The sequence below is a fragment of the Ictidomys tridecemlineatus genome, chromosome 13 (genome assembly GCF_052094955.1).
Source record: "Ictidomys tridecemlineatus isolate mIctTri1 chromosome 13, mIctTri1.hap1, whole genome shotgun sequence".
In the NCBI taxonomy this organism is placed as follows: domain Eukaryota; kingdom Metazoa; phylum Chordata; class Mammalia; order Rodentia; family Sciuridae; genus Ictidomys; species Ictidomys tridecemlineatus.
In genome coordinates, this window is record NC_135489.1 from 93,487,676 (window position 1) to 93,500,089 (window position 12,414).

Below are 12,414 nucleotides of genomic sequence, written 5' to 3' on the forward strand. Positions count from 1 at the left end.
CTCCCTGTGAATCTGAGGGAGGGACAAGCCAACCCATCTCATCACCTCTGAAGAAAATAGGATTTTACCTGTGCGCATGCCCACCTGGGTGGTGGTTGCTGCGTGTCTATTTCAAACGGTTATTGACACTTCCTATATGTTTGGATCAAAGGTTCAGCCTCGCCATTTCTAACACTTTGTCTGCTCTGTGGCTCATGCTCTTAAGATTCCATTGAGCCTGCCTGGAGAATTCAGGACCATGTGCCCATGTCAAGGTCTGTGACCTTAATTACATCTGCAATGTCTTTCCCACCATGTAACGCGTTCGTGGCTTCCAGGGATAAGGGCAGCTCTGGGGGGAGCTTTGCCCACCCAAGATGTTCACACATTCCTCCATGAAATGCCGTTGGCTTTCATGTAGTTGAAACATCAAATACTTTCTGAAGGAAATGGGAACGGGTATGAACACATATTCCCAGAGAGTGCCTCGTTTCACACTTCCTATTGTCTGTCTGGTGGATTCTCTCTGGACCTTTTCCATCTGGGCTAACAGTTGTGCAAACAGAGCCACTTGGATCACAATTCTGTCATCTGCTCTCATTATACAGATTTTTGTCCTCATCTTCACAGAGTGTCCCTGAACAGTTTGTTGTTCATCTGCACTTGGTTGGAAAATTTTTTTATTAGAGATAATTATTTGACAATATCACATCTTTTGAGAGCAGACGCAAGGGGTATCTTGTAACTCATACTTGGAAATCCTAAATTTAGCATCATCCTCAACATGCAAAACTCCTCAGATAGCTGACAATCTTGGACCACCATTCCTAAAGCTAACTGAGCATGGTCCCAAAGTTTGGCATGTGTAGCGGCATTTTCTATTTATTTATTTAGAGGGCTCCTTATATTATCATCCATTCAAGATCAATCAAGATGCTAATTCCTTGATGTCTTGAAACTGAAACTCCTTTTGTTTACCCAGAGAAGTGGAGCATCTAACTATAGATACATGTGTACAACTGTTAAGAGGTAAATTGAGGAAAAGTAAAATGTGAAGTGTTTTATTTGAGCTAAGAGCAATTCTCGAGTGAGGCAGCTATAAAAGGGAGTTGATTCTGCCATGAGGGTGGAATGGGAAGGCTTTGTCCTCCAACATGAAAGTGGGCATCTGCTTTCTGAACACACACACACACACACACACACACACACACACACACACACCGATTGTTTGGTTGTACAACTGCCCATTTGGTATACCGTGCTGGAAAATCCCTGTGTACATAAGTTAGTTGGTGTCTTCTGATCTATTAACATCAGTTTTGAATTTTTGAAAGACAGGAATTTACAAGAAATAAACCAAGTTAAATTTTGCCTTACGTTTGCAAATCAAACACGGTTAAGGTCACGTATGAAGCCTAACTAGCTTTGTTTGCTCAGGGATTTTTCTAGGTTATTTCAATTTACTGTAACAGTATAAATATATACTCTGTGGCACAAATCAGCTTAGTGAAGTCTTTGAATATATGTGGTTATTTGTTTGAAAATGTACATGTTCAATGTGAAACACACACACACAGATGGATCAGAAGGCAATTGTGGAATGTATGCAAAAGAGTTTTTCTACTAGGTCTATATTCCTGAGTACATATGATTCTTCATTTTGTAGGAAAGGAGGATGGGTGATGGGTGGGGTTTAGCTCAGTGGTAGGATGCTCACCTAATATGCACAAGCCTTGGGGTTTGATCCCCGGAACCTCAAAATTAAAAAGGGAAAGAAAAAGAAAGGAGGGTGATGTAGTTCTGTGAAGCACTCCAGTGAGAGCCACACCTGGTTGCATTAGTTAAGTGGCCCTGGGTGTTGGGGTATCCAGCAACTGTATGGTGAGAAGTGCGCCCACATTCCCTGGAATCTCCTCCTGGGTTGAAAGCTCTCTTACTCCAGAATGAGTTTCCTTCCCGTAGTTTCTTTTCCCATAGGTGGTGTCACCGTGGCATGGGGACAGTCCTGGCATGCACAGGTATCTGTGCTCCTTTGTGTGGCTCCCTCACCCGTTTCTCTTCCCTTGGCGTTCCGGGTATACTAGCCTAATCTGGAAGGCACATCACATCTCACGGAAGCATCTAGGATCCATGACATTGCTTTTAGTGTTTCTTTTAATAAAAAAAATTTTATAAAAAAGCAAAATTTCCTTCCGAATAATAGATCTGTGCTGTCCATCGGATGCCTAAATGAGTTCAGATGGCGACACCGAACACCACCAACTGAGTGTTACTTAATGTCCCACAGTTCTGGAGACGGGCAAGTCCAAGATGAGGGCGATGGGAGACGTGGTGTGCAGAGGGCCTGCTTTCTGGTTCACAGGTGGCCACCCTCGCAGAGCCGAAAGACGGCTAGAGAAGTTCTGGGTCCTTTAATGAGGGATCCCAATCTCATTCTTGAGGTTCCACCCTTATGACTTAATTATCCTCCCAAAGTTAAGATTTTACCATATGGATTTAGGGAGGATATAAATATCTGGCCCTTTACACCAATTGCGCTATGGCTACATTTAGTATACTTGTGTCCTATTTATTCATTTTTGTTTATTATTTCTGATGTTCAAAAAATTCTTTACAATATACTTTATACTTCCTATTACTCCCTTCCTATTAAAAAACATCTATTTATCCATTTATAAACTGAGCTGTAAAAATGATTAAATAATATGAGTTGAAGTATATGTATCATAAGATTTTAAGTAAGCCAATGACTTTGGACAATATGATTTATTTGATTTTTTAATATTTATTTTTTTAGTTGTAGTTGGACACAATACCTTTATTTTATTTATTTATTTTTATGTGGTGCTGAGGATAGAAACCAGGGCCTTGCACATGCTAGCTGAGCACTCTACCACTGAGCCACACCCCAGCCTGATTTATTTGATTTTTAAAAGCTGTTAGAAGTCTAAAATCATCTGTTGTAGAGAATTTGCTTATGACATTTGCCGTCTGAAAAAATTCCACTTGTTTCCAGTTTACTGTGTGTAGCTAGCATGTATTTTCTTTTAACATTATGTGAAATTATGAGGTCACTGAAACAGTAAGTAAAATTACTGGAAGGATTGATTTTTGCATCAGTAAGATTAAAAAAATTAAACTTTTTAGATATGTTATAGAAGGAGAGAGATCATTTCTTAATATGAACTGATTTAAATTGACAAGAGACCCTGGATGCAGGCAGGGCAGTAAAGATAAAGATGTTTCCACTGTCCCCTGTAGTTGACCTGCCTTCACTTACCTCCAAAATAATAGGTGTTGCTGGAACCCGTCAGCCCCGTCACCAGCGGTTGGAGAGCCATGTCACTGTCCACCCCCACACTCAGGTGGTTCCATTTGGCAGACAGGGACACAGAGTGCCATTGCCCGTCATTGAGCCCAGCACCTGGAGGAAAGGTCGGTGAAAGGCAACGATGAATTATGAACTTTGTAAACACTTGAAAACAATTTTTCAGACCACTGAATCAGTCCAGCGAGAGCAGTATTTACATGTTGCTATATCACAGGCAAAAGGAAAAATTAGCCACCTTTCTTTAATGAAAGGATTTCATTTATTTTGACCAGAGCACATAGGTGAAAAATATTACTCCTTCTAAGGAGTCACTTAATAAATTCTGATAATGTGCTTAAAGTAGCACCTTGAATTTAATGATCAGACATACATGCCCAAAGTCTTTACCCATGGGATTCAAAATGCAGTTTATAAGGTTCAGTCTTCAAAGGGAATATTTACTTGCTTCACTAAATCTAATAAAAATAAATATTCTCAAAGAATCAGGAGATAGTTGTTGAAATTAAGTCGATAATAATTGTAGCCAGGTGTGGTGGCACATGCCTATCATCCCAGTGACTCAGGAGGCTGAGGCAGGAGAATCACAAGTTCAAGACCAGTTTTAGCAACCTAGCAAGGCCGTAAGCAACTTAGTGAGAACCTGTCTCAAAATAAAAAAATAAAAATAAAAGGATTGGGGATGTGGCTCAGTGGTGGTTTGATGGCCCTAAATTTAATCGCTGGTACAAAAAAAAAGAAAAAGAAAAGAAAAACTGTAAAAGTCTTGAATGGGAGAAAAGGTCATTAAGCACCCACTATAGTGCATCCATCAAGGTCAATCTGCTTTCACTGTTTGAGGGACTTCAGAATAGTTGAGCAAAACTGGTGGCAATGTAAAATGATTTTTGTCCACAGAAATGCAAATTATTGTGCCTGTGAGCTACAATAATTAGTTATTGATGAAGTTGTATCTGTAAACTCATTTTGTTATTCCTTGTCAACCAGCATGCATGGTACTTGAAACTCTCCTTTGAACTGATTGGTTCATCTTACTGGTTTCCTTGTAACTAATGAGCTAAATAAAATCTTCTTTAAACTTATTTTTATTTTTAGTTGTCAATGGACCTTTTATTTTACTTATTTATATGTAATGCTGAGAATCGAACCCAGTGCCTCACACAAGCTAGGGAAGCACTCAACCACTGAGCCACACCCCAGCTAAAATCTTTAACATATGTCCCTGTGTTCTCTGAATGAGAGCATTACAATTGCAGACATCGTTGTACCTTCTTTTATTTAATATTTGATTTAAAATGCTTAGGAAGTCACTAGAGGTACACCTTACATGTAAGTACACTATTTTTATATATTTACATTTATATCTGTATTATTATATCATATTATTTTGAAATAATATGATAGCATGAGAAATTCTTTGATGACAACTTTAAGCACTAAGTATTTATAATCACTAGAGGTAGTCTATTATTTTCTTTCATTAAGTAATATGTCAAAGATATGTGCCAATAAATGGATTAAAAGTGAAATTAGCCTATTATGTGAATATTTCATTGATGTTTCAAAATTAGGCAAAAATCTTAAGGAGTCAAATCTATTAACCTCTAGGTTATGAGGAATTTTTGTAATACATTTAACATTTTAGATGATGATCTTAGGAAGCCTGCTAATTATTAAAATGGTTCTTGCTCATTTTATTTCCTTGCCACACATACTTTTTTTAAAAAAGTTAATATATTATTAGCATTTCAAATGTAGTGTGGTTCTTATATTTTAAAGATTAACGTTAATATTCCAGTTTTCCCTTTTAACCTTCAGTGATATGTGAAGCAGAAACAGAAATACTAAGAGTCATAAGTAAAAACTGTACTTTGAAACGCACCGGATGACTAATGTAAACACAGGCCCTGTCTAAACACAATCTCTGGGTTCCTTTGATACTGTGCATCTCTGTGCCTTTTACCTTCTTTGAGCTCCTTTGCTACTGTTAAAACCATAGAAAAGTCAAATTAAGTGAAAGATGGTTGTCCCCAGACATGCCAATGAATTTGGTGGAAACCCAACTGACCTCTTTCCTCCTCCCCCCTAGTCCCACCCCAGGAAACAGACTAGTTTTATCTTATACGTAAATTCATTGTCACTTTCTGCTTGAATTATCTGTCATCCTCTGAATTATCCTTTGAATTTGTTGTAACATCTGGTTCCCTCACTAACTAATGAGTTAAATAAAATCCTTGACATGTTCTTTTTATAACTATGTAAAATCCTGATAGTGCCCTCTAAAAATATCTTTCGAAAAATGAAAGTAAACTTGGTGTAATTTTTTTTTAAGTTTATCATTTATCCTGCAAATAATTTCTTTTTTACTGTTAGGTTATAATTGGTCTTTGACCATAATTTATATCCAAGGAAATCATACACAGAATTTATGAACATTTTAATGAGAAATCTTAAATTAATGAAGTAAGGTTCTACAACAGAGATGCCTTTTTAAACATGTTTGCATGTGAAGATGATCTGTTGTCAACAACTAAATTGGAAGCACAATGTCACTCTCCCAAATCCATCAGCTAAAGCGGTGGGTGTGTGGGTGTGATGTAAGGACTTTGATTGTATTTGATTCTTGTTAAGTGCAAGCCGGAACTGGAGAAAACGCTTGCTCAGCACTTTGCCACATCTAGGAAACATGCAACATGTTAGCAATAATGTCTAACTACTGAAGGAAAAGATCTGAACAGACTTTGAAATGCACCAAAGAGGTGGCTGGGAATCTTTTCAGTAAAAGAATTAAGCTGATTTTATAACTCTCCATCTTTGACTAGGTATTTTACAACCGTGTTGGGACAGAAACTGACTTGTGGAGAACAGAGAGCAATGCATGTGAGATCTATTCAGAGACACACACACAGTTCAGGGAAGGAACACAGGGCTTTGCTGTCCTTTGGACACTGACCAGTTTTGCTAGATTTGCACTTATGTGCAATTTCACTTCAGGATTCCTTTTTCTGACTATACATGTGAAGCATTTGGAGTTCTTTTTTGAACTGGCTTTCCTGGTGTAAACCACACATCACTGGCCACAGTGGCGCATGCCTGTAAGTTCAAAGCCAGCCTCAGCAACACACAAACAAAAACTTCCTTAATGCCAAAGACTTTCACTCGCGCTCCCTTTTCTTAGAACATTTCTTTTAGAAAAGGTGTAAATTCTGGGGCTGGGGATGTGGCTCAAACGGTAGCACGCTCACCTGGCATGCATGCGGCCCGGGTTCAATCCTCAGCACCGCATACCAACAAAGATGTTGTGTCCACCGAGAACTAAAAAATAAATATTAAAAATTCTCTCTCTCTCTCTCTCTCCTCTCTCACTCTCTCTTTAAAAAAAAAAAAAAGAAAACGTGTAAATTCTTCCTCTGCCTCTTTGATGTGTATGTAGATTCAGGGAAAAAAATGCTTAGTTTTAAAATAACTTTAGAAATCTTATAAAAAAAAAACTTACAAAAATTCGATTTAGATTTTTTGTAGTTTGACAACCTAAGGACATTTTTTTTCTTGGGGTCCTGGAGACGTTTCTTTGACATGTAGATTTGTAGATGTCTGTGTGGGGGTTTAACCAGGGTACTGGCCCCACCTTGTGACTTACCTGCTTGTCAAAGAGGGAAGGGCTGTAGTTTTCTTCTGGATAAAACAAGGAGTCGTTACAGAGGTCTCCCCATCTACCAGAGGAATTTAGTATGGGCTATTGTAGCAAAAGGCCCTGTTGGGCCCTCTTACCTGAATAGGAGTTATCTTTTCTTGGTAGGAAATTCTTTATTAGAGCATATTAATTATACTGAGTAGTGGGCCTCACATTCTCCCATGAAGGTGACACATTTTGGACATTCCCACACACCATCCCCTCTCCTCCCACATCCTGTTCCTCTTCACTGATAGTTCCCTTCTACTTTTACATGGTCTTGTTTCTTGGATTTTTCTTTCTTTTCTTTTTTTTTTTTCCTGCATTGGGTATTGAACCCAGAGGAGCTTAACCACTGAGCCACATCCCAAGCCCTTTTTATTTTTTTATTTTTGGACAGGGTTTCCCTAGGTTGCTGAGACTGGCCTCAAATTTGTGATCTTCCTGCCTCAGCCTCCAGAGCAGCTGAGATGCTAGGCATGTGCCCCTGAGCCTGGCTTATTTATTAGACTTTTTTTTTTTTAACCTTGAGGACTTATGTGTAATGGGTGACAGCTGGTTGGCTACAGAGATGGATGAGATTTCTTTCTCTTTTTTATCGTCTTGATAGCAATCGCTGAGATGGGCATGGAAGTCTGGTTTAATACTTATTCAATAATAAGACCATTTCATTCTTTTCTCTCTTTGTGAAGAAGATTCACTAAACTGGCAGGTGATCTCCTTTTTATTTCCTCAGAATGGGTTCTGTTACTAGTGAATGAGTTGCTCTTTGACATATGTTTGTGTACTGTGGGGAGTGCTCTTTGTGAGGAAACAGAAAATAGCTTTGCATTTTCAAAAGATGAAGAATACATGTCCAATCTGAATACCTCTGTTTTATCTTCAGTCATTTTTCTGGGATCACAGGGAGGGTAGATACAGATTCTAATATCTGTGCTTGCTGGATTATTCCAGAAGTATTGAAATAAGGCCCTACTTTCTAAATTCCTTCTTTTTAGGTCTCAAAATCCGACTTTCGTCAGCAATATTCAGCAGTAGTCAAGTGTGTCTCAGGCCGAAAGAAATCTGTTTGGGGCCTGATAATCCCTGGTCTTATGGAAAATGACCCTTTGCCCCTTCTTCTTGTTTAAACTCCCTTCCTGTTTTAAGAAAAGCCCTGAGGCCAATTTAGGCATGATACGGATTCAGGACTCAGATCTTGTCCTAAATCTGCAAATCCAATCAGGAAAATTTAATAAACCCTGTAGTTACCAAACTTGCCCACACCACACAGCAGATCAGTGTCAAATCTACTGCTAGGTTTGTCTCCTGAGGATCTGAGCCCCTCACCCAGCAGGGAAAGCATCTGCCCAACAAAAACAGGTCCTGGGAGGGAGATGGGAAAAAGGGGGCCTGATGGGGGGGATAACCATTGTGCTAATAAAACCAGATTTCCTTCCTATTGTTGTCCCTTCTTTGAAGACAAAGGTTTCCACTTCACAAGGGGAAAATAGTGGAGGGCTTAGGGGCTTCTGTGATTTTTGAATTGCTGAGATTCTTCCCTGAACACAGGGTGTCTTGAAAATGGGTCAGCCTTCAGCAAAAGGGTAAGGGCTCCTGGTATTTGCTGGCACCTTTCAGGACAAGGCAACAGTTAACAATTTGTCTGGTAGGCGAGTCGGCCATGAGCCGGTGGGTAGGGGAAAGACAACAGAGGGCAGTAAGAAACAGGGAAGACCTCAGACACATCACTAAGAAAACTCCGTGAGTCCCCAACCTGAGGCCACAGGGAGCCTGACTGGGCAGGCAGCCTTCTGCAAAATGGCAGGGCTGGGGGACAAACTGTCCAGCCTTCGCCAACCCATACACAATCATAATCCCTTCAGGGAAGTCTAGCTTGAAGTCAGGGGGAACTTTCATCAAAGCAGATAAGCTCCAGAGAGATGGGCCTGGTGTTCCAGAACCTTCTCCAACCAAGGTTAATTATAATCCCTTAATGGAACTCCCAGTTCCAGACCATGCCACCACCATCTCTTGTAACCAAGTGGCCAGGACCCTCCCTTGTCACCAAAACCATGTTATGACCACTCCTTGTGACCCTGACATCAAGTTCCCTTCTACTTAATTCACATAATTAACCACTTAAGGGGGTTCAAGAGAATAGAACAAGGACAAAAAAAACTCAGACCCCTTAGAAATCCTCAGTTCTGTAAGGCCACTCCCTTCTCTTCAGAGACAGGCTGAGCCATTCATGTCTGTGCTGTACACTTCTCTCTTATTCTCACTTTCCCAAATGGACTCCTGCATATGACTCGTCTGAGATCCTTCCTGAGATTGCAAGAACCCAGGGCTCAAAATCTCCAAGGCTGCTTCCGTGCATCTCCTCCTTTGCTGCAAGTTACCTACTGTGTGGAGAATACCTCTCCCCATAGCAGAAGAGGAGAGCAGGCAGAGGGAGGAGGAGAGATGGAGAAGGGAGGAAAGTAGCAGAAAAGTGAACATCTCTGTGTGGTGTCTGCTTCACTAGGTCCCCTCAGCATTTCTACTGGATGGAGGCTGGGCACCTGTTTATCAGGAAATGGAGCTTAAGTATAGGACATATTTTTCTGATATATCAGGAGTAGATCTGCAGAAAAGTGCACTTCTTCTTCCTTCCTTCCTTCCTTTTTTTTTTCTTTTTTTGGTACTGGGGATTGAACCAGGGGATCTTAACCACTGAGCCACATCCCCAGCCCTTTTTATATTTTATTTAGAGACAGGGACTCACTAAGTTGCTGAGGCTGGCTTTGAACTTGCAATCCTCCTGCCTCAGCCTCCAGAGCTGCTGGGTTCTCGTTTCTTGTATATAATCATTTGGGGTTCAAGAATCACTACAGTAATGGCTACATGTCCCTCATATAAACAGTCTGGAAGATCCTCAAGGAAAATGGCCATCCTGTTCCTCCAAATAAGAGCATTAGGTGTCTCGTGACCTCAGGTATTGACTTAGTACACAATGATTCCCCCTCTGGTTGGTTGTAAGGTTTACGTGAACATGCATTACCTGCTGTGACGTTTCTCAATGACTGTCCTGGCTGGAAGAGGCTCAGTTTGAGTTTTCCATCCTTAAGAAAGAGGAGAAAACTTCCCGCACCATGCCACAGTTCACCCAACAGCAAACGTCCTTCTTTGTTCCATGTTCGAAACTGGAATGTGACAGATATTTTGTCCTCCCCAGAGTTGCCTGGCAGAGCCAGATAACTCCTAGAGCTCAGAAAAGTGACGGGGATGGCCTGTGGTTGTGGACATGAGAAGGACACATTTCCCTATAAATAAAACAAAAGGTCATGTTTAGAGCTTCACGGAGCTTCTGTCTAATGAAAGATAGACTTTTCACAGATTTACAAGGGCTTTTTTTTTTCAATCCAGAATGTTATCAACTAATCTACTTGATAAAGCTTGAATCTATGTTATTTGTCTGATTTTCCAATGTAAGTATTATCATAATTGGGAAAACCTATCCTGATGACTTTGTGTGAGAGAATGTGTGTGTGTGTGTGTGTGTGTGAAAATCTCCTCTTTTCTATTTCTCAGCATTAGCAAAGGTATCATCTAACTCAATAGGAGTTATTCTATGTCTGCCATTTTCCAGTCCTCTGATGGATGACAATGACCAGGACATTTCCATACACTGACTGTTCTCCTGAACAACATTTGATCTTTCCTAAATAACATTCCTCAAAATATACTTTGTACCAACTTCATTATTTTACTGATTTTCTCATTAATTAATGAGTCAATTACATCTTTGACATAAGGTTTTTCAATAATTACTTGCTTCATATTTGTTTAGCTTTTGAAAAATTATACTTTGACAGTATTCCAAATGTTTTCTTTTTTTCCAGCTCAGGCAGTTACATAAAAAGTTTGCTTATAGTGTGTTTAGCATGAAGATATTAATTTTTATATTCAATCATGTCTCTGTTTTCTTGGGTAGCTTTTGAGTTTCCAGTTTGTTAGGAAAGTTTCATGCCCCCCACCAGGTTCTATGCATAATCATGCAGACTTTCTTCCAAGAATTGCTATCATTGTTGTTAGTTTCTCATCTTCCTGAAATTTACATATTTTGGTATATTCAAAATAGTGATCCAGCTTTACTTTCTGCCTTCTGGACACTGGTCTTTTCCAGAAGAATTTATGAGATAGTTCCTCCATTTTTTCACTGAGCTGAACCCTACAACTTGTTACTAACTTATAAGTAGACTGGGATCTTTCTGATGTCTTTGCTTTGTTCTACCAACTGGCCTAACCCCACCTCACATTGATTCTTATGGGCTTTGGGCATGTTTTAATATCTGGCAAGTAAGGCGCCATCTTTATGTTGTTCTTTATGTTTGTTTTTGTTTTTTATTTCCAGATGGTGGAAGGAAGGAACAGTGGGTATTTATTTACATGTATGAATTTCAGTTACAGAGAAAAAGCAATTTTTATTCTATTTGGAATTTTCTTTGAATAATTTTTATTAATATACTGTATATGTTGAACCCAATGGCTGTTAAAAATCCACAACCGGACCAATTAAATCCCAGTCTCCTGGAGTGGATTGAGGTGAGAGTATCTTTTAGATCTCCTTTGGTGCCTCCAAGCTAAAGCCAAGTTTTAGAATTACTGATCCAAGGATTAAAGTCACTTTTAAGACTGAATCATATTTTTAAAAATTCTGTCTTAGCATACTTCAGAAACTAAAATAATTCAGTTTTCATTTTAAAATAATCTTCAATGTACATTAAAACTATATATATATAAATCAGAACATCCATTCTTGGCTTTTTAAAAAAATTCTACTGAATGTGATAAATTTTATTGTAAAAAAATTGCTATGATGAATTAAATATAAAAAGATGAACAGTAATAGACACTAACCCATAGTATAAATCTAACCATCAGACTATTATTAATTTTTTAATTTTTTTGGTAAGCTGCAAATGGTGAGGATCCAGTCTGACCTGACCACAGCCATCCTGAGTCATAACAATCAGGGTCCCAGAGGAAGCTGGCCAGTTTTGTTCTGCATAGTTTTGCAGCAAACTACAAATAGATAAGACCATTAGAGTGGTAGGTGGAGCTTCAGAACCTGACCCTGGTGCAGGAATGAGCCCAGTTCTTTGGTATTAGCTTAAGAGAAGCCAGGAACATTCTGGTTTGCATGAAGTCATTTTTGACCTAATCCATACATATGCCCCTCCTTCTGACCCAAATTGTGGAGATGCATTGGTTTTGCTGCCACCCAGGATGGAGCTTCTGTCCATAAGACCCCCCAATAAACAGCACTCTGTGCACTCCTGACTGTCTGCCTCTCCCTCTTCAGCCTACCGGGGCTGGGTTGTTCCAAACACTTGTCCTCATTGTTTAGGTGGTAGTTGTTTGCACCCACACAGAAGTGAAACTTCCTGCCACAGATGAGTGATGATTAGGT

At 39.5% G+C, this 12,414-nt stretch overlaps 1 protein-coding gene across 4 annotated transcripts in view; it reads right to left on the minus strand.

Moving 5' to 3' along the window:
- Positions 1-12,414, minus strand: part of LOC101968704 (contactin-associated protein-like 3) — a 202,562-nt gene that overhangs the window by 70,991 nt on the left and 119,157 nt on the right. For all 4 annotated transcript variants that reach the window (XR_013429916.1, XM_078030582.1, XM_078030583.1 and 1 more), the window contains 2 exons: positions 10,003-10,264; positions 3,260-3,403 (listed from right to left, as the gene is read on the minus strand). Coding sequence is in view for 3 of the 4 variants with exons in the window: in XM_078030582.1 (XP_077886708.1) it covers positions 3,260-3,403; positions 10,003-10,264 (406 nt within the window). In the remaining variant the exon portion in view is untranslated. The remainder of the gene's footprint in view (positions 1-3,259; positions 3,404-10,002; positions 10,265-12,414) is intronic.